Genomic DNA, 20496 nt, shown 5'->3' with positions numbered 1-20496 from the left:
TAAATCAATGCCTAAGCCAGCACCCAATTCCAGGCACCAAGTTTTGTTCTGCTTACCTATTGTTGCTCCTGCAAATGAATGGGCTTAATATGCTTAAATCTTGCTCAGAGTTTTGGAAATCAGGAACTTTGGGAAACGTTTAGATCTCCCTTAGCGTCTCCCATGCAGTCAGATGTTGAGTGGGACTTCAATCATCTTTCCAACTGGGCTAATTACCCCAGGGAGCCCAGCTGAATCTGTTGCCCAGGACCCCTACATGTGGCTTCTCCATCGGCTTGTGCTTGTCACAGCATGATGACAGAGGGCTTATCTGCATTAACATTCTTCTTAACTTCCTATTTTCTCAACTAATAAGGATAATTACTCCTGGGAAATAGTACAAAACAAAACCAAACAAACTTTTGGCTCCAACTTCAAGCAGTCCCTAAGTAAATATAATGATGAACTAACCTGCTCAACTGGAAATCCATTTAGAAAGAAAATGAAATAAAAATTTATTGAATGTTAAAATTGTGCTATTATTGTACATACATAATGTTAGCACAAGGATAGCAAAAAATAATTTGCATAATAAATATTCCTCTTTTTTTTTCTAGCTAATACTGTAATTGAATAGCAACCATCAGTGAAGTAGGACAAAAGAGGACTAGCATCATAAATGTTAGCTTGATCTTTCAAGGCGATTTGATTACCTTCTACCCAGACTCCACTCCATCCACTGAGCAGAGATTCCACTTTTCATCAGTTGAATGCTAAGTGCTTTTCTTATATTCAAGTATTACCCTAGCTAACCGTATTCCAAAGTACAAAGAATGGTTTCTTCGCAGCAGATTTTGTGAGAAGCATAGCTCTTCTGTGGTAACATTTCTTATGAAAAAAGATCATGGGTAAAACATAAGTATATGAACGTTCTGATCTAATAAAAATGGCAAAAGATACCAAAATACTTGTGTCAGTGATGCTGGCTCAATATCATCTTTCCTTAAATGAAGATATATATTTTTTGATGTTAAAAATTCTCAACACTTCTAGCAACATTTGCTAATTATTTTCCTTCACATTTCTTTTAGTCCAACATTGGACCTAACTGAAGAGAGAGGCTCATTTTTGGAATTATGCCAATACAGCTGCTTGTAGCACACCATGAGGAGCATCCCTTTTGTAGTACACTAGGAGGGATGAGCAATGCATATATACTTAGTGACTTTTTTGAGTCATTTGTTTCAAGTAAAGGTATCAGGATTAATTTGGGAGATCATTAAATCATTATAGTATTAAACATAGATTTTCCTTGAGGGACATTTATCCTCCAATATCTTTATGTGAATTAAGACATTTACAAATTTGATCTAGGGATCTTTAACAAAAGTTATCTTTTTTTGTGTTGCTCCAGAGTAAAAGATGGCATACTCTCCTCTGTTATGTGGTTTTTCCAGTTCTAGATAAGGACAAAGGCATTCCTCTGTGAATTACATCCAGCTGGCTTTGAGATATGGAGGAGATATTTATCTGATTATGGAATAAGGCCTCCTAATGGAAAGATTCTGGTCACAGGATGAGGTCTCTCTGAAGTTCCTGTGTGCATTCAAGTTTAATAACCAAAATTATGGGTTTTAATAGAAAGAATATAGTAAATTACATTTAAAAGAAATTTATTAAAATTCAGAATATATTGCTTGCACAATGGTAGCAAACAAATTACTACCCACTACTGTAACACAGCATTATTAGGGTAGCTGGGTATTATTTCATTTGCTCCTCACAAATTTGCTTTGAAAGGCAAACAGTGTTTTTATATTTTCCCAGTGAGAAAACTTAGGTTGGATAACCAGCCTAAATCCACCAAATAATATGGGACAACTCTAGGTCTGCCTGATGCCAAATCTTCCTTCTTTATTCAACTCTGACAAAAAAATAAAATCCAGCAAAGCCATAGACAAGAAAGAAGAGCTAAAATTCTACCTGCTATATAAAGAAATTCATTTTATTGTAATATGTAACTTACAGATTATATATTGTTCTATACCTACATTAAAATTTAGAAGTTAAAATACTTAAGAAAGAACAAAGGAATGTTCTGAATGTCATACAGAAGTATATTCTACTCCCTTATCCTATTTTCCTGTCTTAATATTTTGAATTTTCCAATTCTGTGTAGCTTCCATGATAATATGGAGATTATCTTTTATAAGTTATTTTTAATTGCTGTTCTCAAAGTGCTTCTCTTATTAGAAGAAAAATCTGAAGATTAGAGAAAAGAATTTTGAGTTGTTCTTGAGGTAGGGCACAACTTTCTGCTAATATATTTTATCCACATTAATTTCATGCCATTACTTATTTGTACTACAAGTTAATATCTGACTTTCACAGCCCTCATTCTAACAATAGCCTATTACATTTTCTTAAGGTGGCATCTAAGTGATCAGACATGTCTCAGAGGAAAAATGTGTATATACTACACTTACAAACAATTGTGAAGACTTTTTACAGAATATATCCACACTAATAAATTTGATAACTTTAAAAAAGTCCATATAAAAAACTCTATATTTATCTTCTTTATTTTCACTTTCTAAAAAAATCTTTAACCTAACAGTAAATAACAAGACATCTCTTTCTGGAGAATAAAAAGAACAGACCTCATTCAATGTTAATGAGATATATGGTAAAATGCTTAATAATTGTTCCTTCTTTATAATTTTCTCATAAAAGATAGATTCACATATTAATTAAAGTGATCTAGGCCCTGGTTTTTATTAGTAAACAGCAACACTAATGTAATTAGTTGCTTAATATAATTTCAAAAGTAAAAATTATTGAAAAAAGGACTTAAGTATTTTTCTTCCTTCTTTATAACTTGAAATGACTTTGATTTGCATCTGACTAGACTGCTTTGTTTATTTTGTACTGTGTCTGCTACTCAGTGAGTCCTGATTAGGTACATTTCTTCCAGAAAACAAAACAGAAGAAAACAAAAAAGGCTTTTGGAAGAAAATAACTGATGTTTCAAATGTGAAATTGACTTAGTTTTTCCATTAGCAAATGTTAAACATCATCTAAACCTGTATCTACTCACCTACAAGTCCTATAATAATGTAGCCCGTAATAAACAGCAGGAAGATCATGCAGCACAGAACATCTGTAAAATTCCTAAAGACAAAAATGGAATAAAGAATTAAAAGAAGTCCCAAATGACTTGTTTACTGTCCCAAAATATAGAGGAAATGTATAATAATAGTGTCATTTTACATGCAAAAATTCTGACAAACAAGGTGTATTTTTGCAAAGATGTTAGTAACAATGGAGGGATCATGGTTCCACAGTTGAAGAAACTCCCTCAGAATTCTTGGTATTCCTTCTCTTTTGATTCTTTATTTGTAAAATATTTTTAGAGTTCAAAGTACACCACCATCAAGTAGCTCTTTTTCTTAAATTTGAAATGTAATTAGGCTACTAGATTATATAGGTTTCCTCTTTGTCTCTCCAACACATCGTACAGAATTATTAGCCATTTTCTATCCCTACACTCTTTATTTTCTTTCTACACACACATTTTAATGGTACTATTGTTAAAGAAAGAATCACTATTTATAGGGAATAGTGTTATAACTATTCTAACAACAATGTATATAAAGCATTAAAAATGTTTCCAAACTTTAACTTTTCCAGATCTTCTATAAGTTAGATATTGTCAACTTAGGTTCAGAGCAAATTCAGCTCAGAGAGACTAAGTGATTTGCTAAAGATCACAAGTCATGCCAGCATCCAGCAGATACTCAAGGTTTTCAAATGAAGTATTTCCTGTCCCAATATTGTACCTAATTTAGAATTGTTTGGGAAGGTCAAAGCTATGAAAGTGACAACATTGTCATTCTTTATTTGAAACTTAATGACAAATTTGTTAGTAAAGAAGAAGATGATCCCTTTTGACAGTATTAAAAGTTGCACTTGAAAATTTTCATAGCAAAATGTTCTAGCTTTTGAGGGCCTATGGATACTCTGATCTTTCAGCACAGGCAGGTGAAATTCACACTATTTTTAAGTGGTATAAGCAATAGTATAGTAGTATTTTAAGCAATAGTATAGTAGTATTAATGAATTATAATTGTACAGTAATAGACATGGTACCATTTACACTGATAAAGTCCTGTTACAACTTTTTGCTTTCATATATATAACTTTGTGAGTTTCCTAAGAATGATTTTGGTTAGCAGAGGTAGTAAGGTGAGTTAACATACTTAAGAAGTATGAGAGGTAGTTATAGAGGCAAGCAAATATATAGGTCCCCAGTGTCTAAACTTTTCAATCTACCAGTTAGGTCAATCTGATTAAAATTTTCTGTTAAGATTCAAAATAACTATGTCTGAAAATAATGGCACCCATTCCTATAACTCTTTATAGGAAATGGATCTTTCATAAAGTTAACTGTGTCCAATCCAGAAACAAATTATCATTTGTTTAAATTCAATTTAAACCCAGAAATTTTAAATTTCATTTGTATTTCAGAAATTTGAGAATAATAAAAAGAGAAGAAAACAGGCACTCTACTTTTTCTTTTTTTAACAACCACTGAAAGCAAAACCCTTCTTGGGTGTGAGGAGAGATCTGTTTCACGTGCATTCTGACACATCCTACTCAAGATCCGCGTCTCATCCTGCCAGCACAATTGTTAAGTAGCCAGCACCTAATAGGAAATGCCTGTAGGCAAGGGTACAAAGAAGGAACACTGAAGTGCTTTCATTAGAAATCTTGAAGTTGTCAAAGTCCTGTTGTGTGATCATAATTATCAGGAAGAGGGAGACAGGGATGTGATGTGCAGCAGAGCCAGGTCCACTCATCACCTGGCATTATGTATCATTAGTGTTTATATCTATATATTTATATTACACATAATATACACTTTAATGTATATTTAAATGGCTTAATGTTACTTATTATTGTAATGTGATATATTTATAATATTATGTAGTGAGCACAGGGTCAGAAAAGTGACCTATGCAGAAAAATGCTAGAAAAATGAATGAAAGGAGCTTACCAATATTAAAGTAAGGTCATCATGCAAAGGAAGGAGTTCAAATGGGAATTTTACAATGAGTAAAACCCACACTCCTTCACCACTGGCACTGCAGAACAGGCATCCCTTTAGATTTTGACTCCAGATGGGGTTATACACTATGATTCCTCTTTCTTTTCTGTGCTGGGAGCCCAATAGAGCATTAGGCACAAGTCCATGCCCACACAACCGTTTCCCTTGCAGGTTCTCCCTTCATGGGACAGAATTTTTAGATCTTTCTCACCATAAATCTGTGTGTGGCGGCAGGGCTGGTTCTAGTCCATAGGCAGTGAGAACAACACCTTCAAGTTAGTTGTGGTTTTCTGGCAAACTACTTTAGAGAAGTAGCAAACTATACCCATGGCCGAACTGCTTAATTTTATCTTATTTAAACACAGGAGAAGGTTACACAAACTGAACATTCATTATGAATACAAAATTTAAGAGTCACAAAGAGTGGGAACATTAATATTTCTCAATTTTCTCTGGTATTGATTTGGTTTCTTCTTTTGTTTTAGAAATTCTCTTTCTTAAAAAAATTGGTGCTTTTTGGCGAAATGTTTTCTCATCTCTGGATGATGATACAAAGCAGAGGGGAGTGGGTAAGGGAAGACTAGAGGAAGGATGGATTGTGTAGAGGGAAATGAGGGGTGAGGAGAGGGCAAGTGGAAGGAAAGATAATGGAATGAGACAAACATATACATGTATGATTACACAAACAGTGTAACTCTACTTTGTGTACAACCAGAGAAATAAAAAGCCGTACCCATTTGTGTACAATGAATCAAATAATAATAATAATAATAATTGGTGTTTTTTTTGTGTGTGCATGTATGTTATGTATACTTTTAGGTAATTACAATTATCTGGGTGGTTTTTTTTTTTTTTGCACTTATTTACCAGTTTCTCTTTCTTCAGATATATTCTCTTGAGAAGAAAAGTGGTGTTTAGAAAGATACCTGAAAATTATATTTGGACAAAATATAAATATAGCTTGAGCACCACTTTGTGAGTAAAGAAATATATCAGAAGCTCAGCAGAACTTCTAGAAGTTGCAGCATCTTTTTTTTTTTAACTTCAAGATACCTACTATGCTCCCAAATGTTCTATAGGAAATGAGTTTTTTTTAAAACCAAGAATTTAATTTGAATAATTCTAAAAACCCTCAGCACAGGTACTGACATAACTGTATGATAGAAGCTATGGGTAAAAGTCATTCTGAATCATATTCTGGCTAAATGGCTGTCATAGCTGTATGTTTTCCTCTGGTGGGTTCATTTTTACTTTCACAGCAAGCACTAAGAACCATTGTACTAAGCTAAAAATGGGTTGCATCCCACTGGGTCCTAGAAAGAAGAAAGAATAGTTATAGAGAAATATTTCTAGCTTTCTTCCTCACTCTTCCTCCAAGTCAAAGTCCCATATTTATAAAGCAAGTGGCTTGCACCCACATTTATCAGAGAGCCACCAGAACTTTATCCAGATTGAGCTGCCCTGGGATGAAAGTATTTTCAAAAGTTAAGTACAGAAGCACTATTATTACCTTGCATCTATTTTCTAAATTCAGTAAGAATAGGATCCGAGTTATATATGCATTTGCAGATTTTCTTTTGCTTCCCATCCCTAACCCACAAATATAGTACAACTCCAGTCACCTAGACTTAAAATGTTGGGAGCTTCCTTTCATTTCCTTTTTTCTTAGTGCATCTTTTATATTCAATTGGCAAGTTATCTTGACTCTTTCTCTCTGATGTGTCTTTCATCCACTGCTTCCTTCGTATTCTTATTGCCTGGACTCAGTCCAAGTTCTCTTATTCTCTCTTCAAACTATTGCCATGGTCTCTTAATTGGGCTCCTGCAAGTAGTTTCTGTCTGCTCCAAGTCTCTCTGTACATTAGATATCAATGATATGTGATGACTTCATTTTATTGTTTAAAAATTTCAGTGCTTCTCCACCACCTACTTAATAATTATTTCCAAATGTCTTAGTTTCATGTTTAAGAATGCAGATGTCTAGTCCTTGTGGGTCCCAGACTACTTTTCTAGTTTACCTTCCATGATTCTTTTTCCACATGCTTTAACCAACTTGAGCTCTTTCATTCATTGATATGCAGTGTATTCTCTTTTGATCATACGAGGGGCTTACTACTCTGCTGATGACATATCTAGACTCCCCTCCTGGGGCAACTGTATGTCCCAATTGGCATGGGACAGTCAGAGTTTACACCTGTGGTCCTGGAATAACCATAAAGAATGCTCCCTTTACTCTCACAAGTGCCTAGGTGTGCTACTCCACTCCATCTATGAAAATCCTATCCTTTAAATCAACTCAAATGTCACGTCCTTCATGTAGAAGAGACCCCCGCTCATCTCTATAGATCCATAGAAATTCTGTTTTTATATCTTTAAGCAACTATATTTTCTTTATTGTAACTTAGACCGGGGTGGCAAAATTATGGTCCACGGGCCATATCTAATCTACTACTTGTTTTTGTATAGCCCATGAACTGGGAATTTTTTTTAATATTTTCAAATGATTAAAAAAACAAAACTAACAATATTTTGTGACTCTTGAAATTTATACAAAATTCAAATTTTAGTGTCTACAAATAAAAATTTTTATAAAACAGTAATACCCTTCAGGTGTGTACTGTCTGAGGCTACTTTTGTCCTATAATAGCTAAGTATAAGAGTTGCATTAGAAATCACCCCGCCTGCAAAGGCTAAAATAATTACTACCTGAACCTTCATTGAAGAAGTTTGCTGACCTCTGGCCTCAGTCATACTTCGCTCAGTCTACAGCACTACTTAGCAGAGATCCTGGCAAGCTACAGACATACAGTGGTCTCTGTCCCACAGATGATTAGTGAGACACAACTCTGACAAGCTAATGTATCATAAGCAGGCTCTGGTGAAAATCAAAGTGCTGTGCTTCAAAGCTCAGATCTTCTTTTTTTTTCCTGACCCAAGATATTAAAGGTATTGTCTCAAGATATAAGTTTTTAGTCAAGCTTAAGTATACTGCTTGGAAATTTCTATCCCCAATAAAATAAAAATCACTAAAAACAAAACAACAACAAAAAAACCCACTATATTTAATTCAGAGATCATAAGAATTCTGTTTAATGAGTATGTATTTCAGTCCCACCCCAGCTCTTACTCCCTAACTATTGTCATTTAGTTTCTTTTTCAGGGACAGATTTCTAACCTTGTCCTGAAACAGATTCATTTACTGGTCTTCTTTTTTTTGTGGCAAATGAAATTCCAAAGATACCGACCATCCTGAAAGATCATTAAGCATTAAAGTGAGAATGGAAGTCCTAAAAGTCATTATTCTTTCACAGATCATCATTCGCGCCTAATGAGTCGGTTTAGGGATTCCAGATGGAAGCTACCTCTCATCTGAAAGTGCCAGGTGTCACCTGAGCACATCTTTCTACAACAGGCTGCCTTTGCAGTCCAACGTCTTCTCTGTGGTTCTGTTGCACTCTGAGAAATGCCACCAAGTCATCATTTACCCCTCATAATCTTAGCACAGTAGTGTGCCCCAAGAAATTGAATGATTGCTTCACTTCCCCAAGACTTTTGTTAGAAGACAGTGCACTTTGTGGCCATCTTTCAAGCTTCACTGAGATATACTTGGCAAACACAGAATGTGGCTTGAATTAAACAGATCATCTATGTTGATGTTAGTTAGATGACTCAAAATATTTTTGGCTTTTTTGGGGTAGAGCTCTAAGCGACTTAAAACACACTTCACCTCTATTTTCTTGCCCTTTGCTATTAAAAGAAAACATCATGATTTCATGAGAGGAGCATCCTCTAAGAACCTGTGCTTGAAGAAGTTTTCAACTTCTCTTTTCCTTCTCAGACACATTGTCTAAAAGTTCTCTATTATTCTATTCCCAAAACCAGAGCTTTAGGGTGTACCTTCCATCACTGTGTGTGTGTATGTGCATGTACTGAGGTTTTAGTTAGAGGCACATTACACTGGTCATTTTTATAAGCATAAATCAGGGGTTTAAGACTATCTTGAAGAATTTCAGTTATTAAAACTAGAAATTTAATGAGAAGGCACTTAATTACATGAACCTGTATTTTCAGGTGTTCGATGATAATGCAAGTTTCTCAAATTTTCTAAAAATTTGTAAAAATGTCTTCAAGGTAATTCTGGCATCCAATCATAAGAAGAGAGTCTTTATTTTGGAGGATTATTATTTAACACATTTTAAACTATTGATGAAAATTAAAATATGCCAAATAACTTGATATTCTAAGAAAAATATATAGGATGATATTGATAATGTCTTTCAAATTTTTTAGATCATATTAACTGATTTAGTGATTTAGTTAGTTTCTCTGAATAACCAAGTCTTAAAAATGTCCCATAGCTCATTGTTAATCTTTTATTCTATTCTGCTTGTATTTGGGATTCCACTACATTGAGAAAATAGCCTTAACTGGTTATGATTTATATTTTCTATTTGTAAAACCCCCTATTTCATAGGGGATTTAAGTGATGCCTGTATAAATGTATCTTTTGTCAAAAATGAAGTAAGATCAGACAAAATTTTCTTACTATTCATTATCTTTGTAAAACTTGCATAATATTTAAGAATCTGCCAGTGGTGGAATCCATTCCATGAATTGCTCTTAAAGTGAAATCCAGATTGCAGTTATTGCGCATGTTATATCTGGCTTTGTAGACAGAAAGTACTCCATAGGGAAGGTGCACAGTCAGCAAGCTCTGGAACAGCCATGGGACATCAGTTCAAAGTTACCAATAAGGTGGGAATCCACACCAACTTAGAACACTCTTTAATCTTTTTGGAATAGGATAGAATCTACCTAGACACACAGGATAGGAGCTTTAAAATATTTGTTAAAACAACTGAACTTCTGAAGATTCTCATACCTGGAACAGCTGACATGGATATTAAAATTCAACTATCAAAAACACCCACAGGCCTCCTAATAATGTATGATAGTAATTTTTTTAATAATCAGAGGCAAGCACACTAAAATGAGATTACTATTTATCACCTAAGATTTTAATAAGTAAATAAAAAATATTGCCTGCTCATGATGGGAGACTTAGAAAATTGCATACCCTTTGACCCAGTAATTTCCTTTCTTGTAATCTATATCATGGAAATAATTATAAATGTAGTAAGAACTTTAAAATAAAGATTTAAAGCATTGAATTGTTTATGATAAAGATGATAAAAATGTTTATAATCTTACTGAGTGAAAATAGTATGAAACATGTAGAATGTGAATAAAACATATCCAGTATGATTATAAGTGTTTATATATATATTGATATGCTAAATGTATAGGATGGCAGAACATGTAAGTGGTCCTTATCTCTGAGTAGTATGATTTTGTATGATTTTTTTTCTGCTTTGTTTAAACATTCACATTGAACACAAACTACTTTCAGACTAGGAGCAATAATCTAAGACATCCATATTTGACAACTATGAATAGGCTGATGAATTATCTCATTACACTGATTTCTCTATAAACCCCTCAAATAAAATGTTTACAAATTTATCTCCTTTTTGACTTTTTTATTGATCCTTGAATAAAATTCAAAACACTTTTTTTATAGTCTTTAAACAAAAACTTACAAAAAGTTGAGAGATGGGGGAAGAATTGTATTGTCATTACAATATCTTATAAATCATACCTTTACCTAGTGATGATGTACATAATAATCTCACTATCTTTACAAAATATATACCACTCGTTCTTGTTTGAAGAAATGAAAAACAAGAAAAGAGAAAATGAAAAAAACTGCAATCTAAACTTCATTAAGTATGATAAGATGCTATATCTCTCTTTCATAAGTCATTTCCTTTATGGGTGTAGAATGAGTCTAAGTAATAAAACACCTGTTATTTTCCATAAAACAATATTTATTCAGTGGCCTCAGAACATTGCATCTACTTTGAATGTTTATTACCTTCATCCTAAACTTTTAATAGATTCTTCAATAGTTATCATAATACTTTCAAAATGTTAAGACAAAAATGTAGCTTTGAACATTTAGTCTTTATACCACTTCAATCTTAAAACATTTTATATGTGTTCATTGTTTCAGTGTCCATTCAATGAAATAAATTTTACATAATTTTGAGTAAGATCACACAAGTACCTGGAATTAGCAGTTGTCTGGGGAAGAGAAACCATAGCTAGAAAAGTAGTGAGGGAGACTACCTTTACTGTGCATTCTTTGCAACTCTTCAGTTGTGTGCCAATCACATATATTACTTAATCAAAAGTAATAATTTTTTAAAAAGTTGTGTATTGATTTGGTACCCCTTAAAAATAATCTAAAATGTTATGTCAGCTATTAACCATTAAAATGAATGCAGTGGGGAAAAATTAATTTAAGAAAAATTAAACTACAAGCTACAGATATAAAATCATTAAGGATATATCCCAAGGAAAATGTCATACTGTATTATATGTATACCTACTCTTTTTGAGCAAAAAGTTGAACTATGGCCATTATAATATAATTCACACATGTAGAAAACAATGTTTCTGTGTCATAAACACTTTTATTTGGTTAGGCAATTATTTTGTTTTTCAAAGAAAGCATGACATATTTGGCATAAAGAAGTATCAAGCATTGGATCAGAATGCTGTTGGCAAATCTTTCTTTGGATTGGAGGATTCTACTAATTGGGGAAGAAAATGAACAGATTTTGTGAATTGGTATAATAAGGAACAGTGACCTTTCATGGCTTGACTATAGCAAAGAAGCTTAAGCATTCAATATGAAACTATTGAATGAATGAATGAAAGTGTTATCTGAATATTAGATATTGACATCTTTTATTTCCAAAAAATGTATAAAAGTGACGTGTCCCTTTGTTCTCAAATTGTGCATCAAAATGGGAAATTCCAAGCATTCTAATGGGAAATTCTAATCACTTAGTTAGAACCCAAAGTGGTTCATAAATTATTTTATGTAAATATTTACCAATCTATTTATCTGCAAGCTGGTTCTACAATAGCACAGCATTTTTATAGCAATGGGGTCATTATTATTAAAAAAAAACAAGAGAGGCAATTTTTGTAGGGGCTTAAAAATTATTCTTTAGATACCTATTGATTTGAAATCATTAAATATAATTTCCATGTTATCTAGGTTAAAGCTAAACTTACATGACATAACTGATAAGAAATGTGTTTCACTGAAAAACCCAGAAAACTTAAAGATATAAATTACAGCTTAAATTCCAAAGGATTTCTTTGTCTCCAGCCAGAAGTCTTGCAGTCGTAAGTCCTGAGCAGGTGTGGTGCTTCATTCAGTGATGCCATTAGGGACTCTACTCATGTCGCCTTTCTGCCACCTCATCCTTAGCATACACATTTTTTCATGCTTAAGCCTCATGTCACAAGTTGACAGTCACAGTCAGCACACCTGAATCTCTTCAATAAGGCTTTCTTTTTTTTATTTATAAAAGAAAAGTCTCTTCTTCAGCTCTTTTTTACTGTGTCTCATGGCCATCCCTACCTGGAAGGTCATTAAACAAATTCAGTGTTTGCTTTCTAGCTTTTTAGTTTGTGCAAAAGAGATTGTTTGGAATGAATGTTGAGTGAGACAAATTCCCAAATATATAGGTTACTGAGATTTATTTTAAACAATCCTAAAAAATAAGATTGTCCTATTCTAATAAGTTCCAGTCAACCCAAGTGAATTAAGCAAAATGTGTGATTTTCTCTATTATTTATTAAATACTAAACATCTTATAAGATTAGTATAGGAAAACTGAATATTGTATATTCACAGAATTAAAGTAAATCAAACTGAGATTCATTTTCCAGCCAAGCATATTCTAGAGCTAATATCAACAGCAAAACAGCAAGTTGTTAGAGCTTATCACTGAATGATTTTATATTTCATATTCAATTGTTTATATAATTCTTGACATTCATGTTCAATGGAATGGAATTTGAAATTTAAATTCAGCCCTAGTAAATATATGCAATTGCAATTGCCATAAGCTGCATATTGAGATAAAAAATTCATATATTTTAAAATTATTAGATATGAAATATCTCACAAACTGTACTAGTAAGTCTCTTTCATTTCAACATAGCATACTCAGAATAGCACCTTAATAGTAAGTCTGGGAATCATTAGGCAATTTTATACTTAATTTTGTCCAAGAATGGTCCCAAGTGCTCTTACAACAAAGCACTATAATTCAGCATGCATAAGGGGTCTCAGTTCTTATTACTGTTCTCTTTCCTGTCATTCTGAGCTATGCTTATAGAGGAACCATATTTTCCAGGGCTTCTGCAGACGTAAGTCCTTCCTCCTCAGGGCTTCATAAAGCCTCCCTAGCAAATTTTTCCAGTGGTAATTTGGAAAGAATCCATAGTCTGGAAAACATCCATGCTACTCGGGTGAGATGTGTGCATGCATGTGTGCATGTGCATGGTGTGTGTGTGTGTGTGTGTGTGTGTGTGTGTGTGTGTGCGCGCGCGTACAGAGAAGGATAAGGGAAGCAAGCCTAGACTGCCAGAGAGAGAAGCTATAGAGTGGGGAAAAGAACACAATCCTAACCCTCAAAGACTCTAATTTCATGATTTTAAAAACAGAAATAATCACACCAAAAAGATTAACATTAAAAATAAGAACATTTTAAAGAACAGAGGAAACAAGTAGTATAAGTACAAGGGATTTAGATGGTTAGAGTGGGAAAAGATGAATTGAGTTAGAGTCTGTGAGACTTTAACCACAGGAAATTGGTTCGAGTCTAGAATTACGGATAAGATTTTGACTGGAAGAGAACAGAGGTTCATTCTAGGCAAAAGAACATATAAGAATACAGGTGCAAAATTAAACTTAGATGATGGAAACAAAAATGTCCAGTTAGCTAAAATTCTTATTGGATATAAATGATAAAATGATCACTACTGTAAAACACACACACACACACACACACATACACAAATTAACTTGTTCATTTTTCTGCCTAATATGAATTGGGTAACTACTCTGGACCAGGTACCATAGTAGACACCATGAATAGACTGGTGAACCAGACAGGCAACATGAGCGCATGCAGTTCACAGTTTAGTGGGAAACAGACAATAAATAAGCAAAGATCAATTGTCAGAAAAATATGACAGATTGTGTTAAAAGTGAGGAAGAAAACAAATATGATAGTATGAAAGAGAATTTTGAGAATGGTGTGCCTATACAGGGTTGTAAGAAAGGACCTTCTGAAGGCTAGGGATATAGCTCAGTGGTAAAGCATTTGCCTAGCATTCATGAGGCCCTGTGTTCCATCACCAGTACTGAAAAAAGAAAGAAGGAAAGGGTCCTCTGAAGAGCTGGTGGATTTTATGTTTCTGGGAGAAGAAAAAGCAGGTGCAAAAACCCTGAGTCCACCTAAGACTATTGTATTTCCTGGGAGATGACAGAGAGCCAGTGCGAGCAAAACAGAAGAAAAAGGAGTGAAAAGCACAAGAGGAGGGTGGTCTGTACATGTGGAGACTTAGTAGCTTCAATGTGAAGATTTGTGGACTTGTCTACTAAGGAATCCACAGTGAACCATTTTAGATGTTAAAAAAATCTAATTTCATGACTATCTTTGACATTTATCTCATTTGGAAAATTACAAGAACCCTGTTGATACAAAATGTTATGGTTTAGATCTTAGTTGTCCCTCCAAAGCGCATGTTAATTTTATAAGAACCTTAACCCAATCAGTGAATTAATCCTGACAGGAATTTGCTGAGTGGTAACTACAGGCTGGTGGGGTGTGGTTGGAGGAGGTCAGTCATTGGGGGTGTGCCTTTGGGGTCTATATTTGTTGAATTGAACTCTGTCTCCACTTCCTGGTGTGATATCTTGAGTTACTTCCCTCTGCCACACTCTTCTGCAAGGATGTTCTGCCTCACCTCAAGCCCTGAGGAATGAAGCCTGCTGTCTATGGACTGAGACCTCTGAAACCCTGAGCACCCAATAAACTTTTCCTCCTCTAAGTTTTCTTGGCAGTCTTGTAGTCGCAGCAGCAAAATGCTGACTAAAACAGAGCTAACCAACACACCATTTCACAAATTAAGTCATTCCTGTCTACAATTTCAGTTCATTTTCAACCAAAAGTGCTCGAATAGGGCAATGAGAGAATAAAAGTCATAGTTTAGTTAACTCCATCTCGCACCAGGATGCAGAAAGAATTGTGAAGAAGCATGTGGTGGGCACAGAAAGTAAGGATTGGGAGAATGAGAACTGAGCTAGGATGGTGACAACACAGGAGCACATGGAACCTGGGCTAGTTCTATTTCATCAGCATCACCAGTCTCCTGTGCATATCTGATTTCCTGGGCCACCAGAACAGTGTGACAATAAATGCCATGGCACAGGGGCAGTTTACAGCTCCACAAAGATCCCTCACAGACTGAACTAGATGTGAGGCAGATTTCTCTCTAATGGTTTTTAACTCAAAGGGAAAAAGGGATGCTATGTATAATTTGAGCACCAAATCTTATATTTATCTCCCCTATAGTGTTCAAAGCACTCTGTTTCACTTTTCTTTTTATTACATCGACTTGATAAAAGTGGGTTTTCTCTGAGCTTTTGGAGACCAAAGTCTTTATTTTTTAGTTTTCTGCTGTGAATGCAGTTAGTGGGCATCTGTCTTTTCTGCAATGGACATAAGGGGTTGCTCTATTGTTGGTTTTAGTCCCCAAGGGCCACATCAAAAGAGAGCTGGCCCTGAATGCTCCTGGCTGTAGACGACTGTCCATTATTAACAAGGTATGTGACAAGTCATTGAACTGTGCTGTTTCTAGCTCTTGTCAACTGCATATAACTCAACAAAGATAGGGTAAAGGACAAGGAAGGAGAGAGAAAAGTGACAACTGAAAGCAAGACAAAACCAAGACAGAAATAAGTTGAAAAGGGTTTTAAAGAAGAAAAAAGGAGAGGAGGGAATAGGGCTCCTGAGGAAAATCCAATGTATTAAAGATTGAGAAGGAAAAAAGGCAAAAGAAAAAAATTAGAGAAATAAGATCAGGAAAAAATACAGAACTTAAATTGTTCATTTAAGGTATAAGAAAAGGAAAATAGAAGATATACAATTAAGGAAATTTATCAAAATCAGTTTGGGTTTGAAGAAAATACAAAAGCAGATACATACCTAAATTATAAAGTTAGTATTTTGTGTGTGAGAATAAAGGAAAGAATCAAGTGAGTGATAGTATTAATTTATCTTAAATGTATTTAATTCCTCTATTTTTTACTTTGGAGTTCACAAAGTTCTAGTAGTTCAATAATAAAAATTGAGCACTAGAGCAAAGTGTTCAGGAATCTGGTCTTTGTATCTATTGTTTCTCTTCTTAAAAACATTTAAATAGTTAAATCCTTTCTACTAGAATATTTGTCAGCTACCAAAAATCTACTCCATAGACCATGTGTCTCTCCATCTCTCCCATTACACATTTGGAGAATCCATTTGAACTTCACATCTATGCATCCTGGTCCCAGAAGGGTCATAGTTAGAAAAACCTCCAGTCCAGTGCTACTTAAGCATGGATGATAGGAAACAAAACAGCATCATCTTTTGTATTTTTTTTTTTTTTTTTTTTTTTTTTTTTGCTGTGCTGGGGATTGAACCCAGGACCTTGTGCTTGTGAGGCAAGCACTCTACCAACTAAGCTATATCCCTAGCCCCTCATCTTTTGTATTTCAATGCAAAAATTGTGTGAGTTCAATAGTGGTTTATTATTAAAAGCTTGAAGACTTGTACAATCTTGCTTCATCTTCCAATTACTGGATAAATGTGCCCAAGTATGTGGAGAAACAGCCTATCTTTCAGTTTTTTATTGACTCTAGGGTTGTAGTAGTAGCAATAATGATGGTTGAGATAGCCCTAAAGGTTTAAGAAGGGTATAGCAAAACAGGCCAGGCACATAAGGGGCTTGTACCTTAACTAATGCAAGTATAAGAAATGGTAACTGGAATTCTCAAGGAATCAGCATGGAATAACTTCAAACCATCCCTGACTCTGGAACATCACTTCTACTGGACTCTGGTAACTCTCCAGAATTTAGATCTGTTGTATTTGATTTTAAATATGGATGTCAAATTAGTGCAATTGCTTTGCTTTAGTTTGTGTTCAGTGGAATGAAGTTTTCATTGTAAGTGGTTGAATTGCAGTTTTCAGTCATTCTCATCTCATCATGGTGCAAACAGGAAGATACTCATAATACAGTCTCTTCTCAGTCTGGGGTTTATCCTTAAGGTACAGATTTGTTTTGAGAATCATTGTCTGGGAATTTGGTTCTCCAAATAGTTAACACCTGGCAAATTTCTTAATGCCCCTTTACCTTAGTTTCCAACACAAAGGTATTTTTTCTCTCCACAACAGAGTTGGCAAGTTAATTAATCAACATTTCTAAAACACATAGAAATCCTCATAGAAAAATGTGGATGAGGAGTGTATGTCCATGTGCACATGTTTTAAAAAGCACAAAAAGAGGAGAACTGGAACTTTGACAAGGATTGCACTATAAATTATTAAAACAAATTATATATGCATGCATATGCAAAAACTTTAAAGAAAAAAAGCTTTAGGAGCCTAAAGAGTTTGAACCAAGTCTATAAAAAATTCAGTTTTTCTAACATGTAACAAGGCCTGAAATATCTCAATATTATTTAATATTGGTTTTCATTTTACCAAACAGATCAATATATGATATAACATCAATTTTCTAAACATGAATTTTCTAGGAAATCTTAATTATTGAGCACTCCAACCTTATAACATCTCCTATTTGATCTTACAAAACAAAACAAAACAAAAAATTCACACACATACCTCTTCTTATCTCTTTGGTTCTTAATCTTCTTCATGAGTTGTTCTTTGTCTGTGGCATGTTGGCCTAATCTCAGGGCTCTATCATAATCTCTTATCTTCCAACTCTATTAGCTAACCTAAGGTGATCTCATTTATATCACGGTTTTCAAGACTTCAGTCTCACCTTTCTCCTGAGTTTCAACCCCTTATTCTTTGTTTTTTTGTTTGTTTGTTTTGTTTGTTTGTTTTTTGCTTTTTGTGTTTTTGTTTTTTTGGTACCAGAGATGAAGCCAGTGGCGCTAAACCACTGAGCCACATCCCCAGCCCTTTTTATTTTATGTTTTGAGTCAGGGTCTCACTAAATTGCTGAGGCTGACGTCAAACTTCTAATCCTCCTGCTTCAGCCTCCTGAGTACCTCAGATTACAGGCATACACCACCATATCCAGCCTTCATTCTTAATTAAAATGTCCAAAATTGAATTTACTATCTATTGCTCCCAGAAGTCCCTAATCTTTTTTCTTCTTGTCTATTTCTATCCACCAATCACTCTTTCATTCAGGCTAAATATTCTGCCATTCTTGACTTTCTGCTCACCTTCCACATCTAGTTGATTGATAAGTCCTACTGATTCTCCATGCTACAATGTTCTGTTTCTTCCTCCCCAGTCTCCCTGCCACTGTGCAGTTGGAAACCTCATCATCTCTTATCTGGATTGTTACCAGAGCCTCCAAATGGCTCTTGCTCTCTCTGAGCCATCATCCACATTTTGTCAAATATAGAACTTGATCAGATAAACCCATTGGTAAACTCCTTTATGACTTTCAATTACTTACAAAATAAAACCCAAATTTCTTACACTGCCTCTTACTAAGCTGCTCAAAATTACTTTCTGTTCTTGATCCACTTGCACACATAACCTATGCACTCTTAATTCTTAGTAGCATTTTATGTTGCTGAACCACATGAAATTGCTGATATTTTACTGTTTTTGACCTAAAAATTGTTGATTTCATGACTCAGCCTGTTATGCTATTCTCTCTGTCTGGAAAGAGCTATCATCCTTAATGTCTGTCAAAACATGCAGACCCAAGTTAAAGGTTACTGGCTCTGTAAAGCAGTCATTGGCCCCACCAGGTTAAAAATCAGTTCCCTCCTCTGGGCTTCCTTACCTCAGCTACAGCACTATCTCTTAACTATTTGTACCTACTTGTCTCTATCACTAGACTGTGGAAAACTTGAGGGTAAAAACTGGGACTTAATCATTTCTGTATCCTTACTTCCAATTTTATGTCTAATTAGAAGTTTATAAATTATTGTTGAATGAATAAATGAATGAGTGAATGTACCTCCTTTGGAACTTGTTATATAAAGTAGTAAATTTTTTGATTAAAAGTAGGAGTAGGTAAGTATTCTGAGTTATTATAGTACAGAATGCCTCTTTCCTCTTTTTATATCACCTTCCCCCTTTTGCCCCTTATGAGATGGTGTATTTGTTCTTACCAGATGGATTTAATGTGGCTATGAAAGAAATGATGATACACTATCTAAGCACACTGTCTCCAGGCTATGCCTATACAATTCACATGAAAGCAGATGTGTAAGATTCAACCATAAAACTCCAGAAGGCAGCAAGCAGTCACAGGCAGCAGCCAAAAGACAACTAAGTAATCTTAAGACTGTTTGTGGTAACATTCAAACCAAACTTATTTTCAAACCCATCATATGCCATGATATCAATGATCTACCCTCTCCAACTCCAAAAATGCATGGAGGACATTTCCAGGGACTGCAAAACATGCAGGAGGCTTTTTATTAGCAAACATTTTTGCAGAGCCTCTTTTTATTGAAACAACTCCAGCTTTTTACAAATTTGTGTAATTAGTAATTAAGAAAATCTCAGGAGTTAAAGAAATAGAAAAGACAAAATATATACTTTAAGGAATGGATTTCACAGAAAACTAGAAAAATAGATCTTCCAAGTTGGAACTTAGAATATTACATATTTTAAAAGTATAATTTTATACCAAAAGACTATTCATGCTTCGCTTTTTAATCTCTGATACCAGGAAGGTATCCACTTATTTTGGACTTATGCAGGTACAGACAGAATATGCAGGAACACAGCAGATCTGGCAAGACCCAGAACCAGGGTAACAGTAGGTCTTAGGAAAGCCTTAAACCAGAACGAGGACAGAAATATTGCCAGTTTCCCTACACATCAGTGAAAAGGGACTGGAAGTCAGTATATATTACTGGTTGCTGATATTCATAACATTGACTTAAAAATTAAGTGTTACACATTCCTAATTGGGTAAGTCACTTATTCTCAATGTTTTTATGATTTTAAAAAATTCCTTTCCACACACAGTTAAGGAGAGACTATTAAACAAAGGAGATTTATTAGTTATTTTAAAATGCAACCATGGTAGGAAGAATGAGAATCCTATGTGTCTTAGTCAATTTGGGTTGCTACAACAAAATACCCTAGACTGGGTGACTTAAAAAAATATTTCTCACAGTTCTGGAGGCTGGAGAGTTGATGTGTCATCATGGTCAGCATGGCCAGTCCCTGGTGGGGGCCCTGTTTCTACTTTACAGTTGGCTGCCTTAT

At 34.5% G+C, this 20496-nt stretch overlaps 1 protein-coding gene across 1 annotated transcript in view; it reads right to left on the bottom strand.

Annotated features, from left to right (window-relative positions):
• Nucleotides 1-20496, bottom strand: part of Slc44a5 (solute carrier family 44 member 5) — a 351400-nt gene that overhangs the window by 70672 nt on the left and 260232 nt on the right. Inside the window, 1 exon segment of the mRNA XM_047562167.1 lies at nt 3077-3150. Within this exon segment, the coding sequence (XP_047418123.1) occupies nt 3077-3150 (74 nt within the window).

This window comes from Sciurus carolinensis, chromosome 1, assembly GCF_902686445.1.
Source record: "Sciurus carolinensis chromosome 1, mSciCar1.2, whole genome shotgun sequence".
NCBI lineage: Eukaryota > Metazoa > Chordata > Mammalia > Rodentia > Sciuridae > Sciurus > Sciurus carolinensis.
Note: the sequence above shows the minus strand (reverse complement) of the source record. Positions and strands in the feature narration are given on the sequence as shown.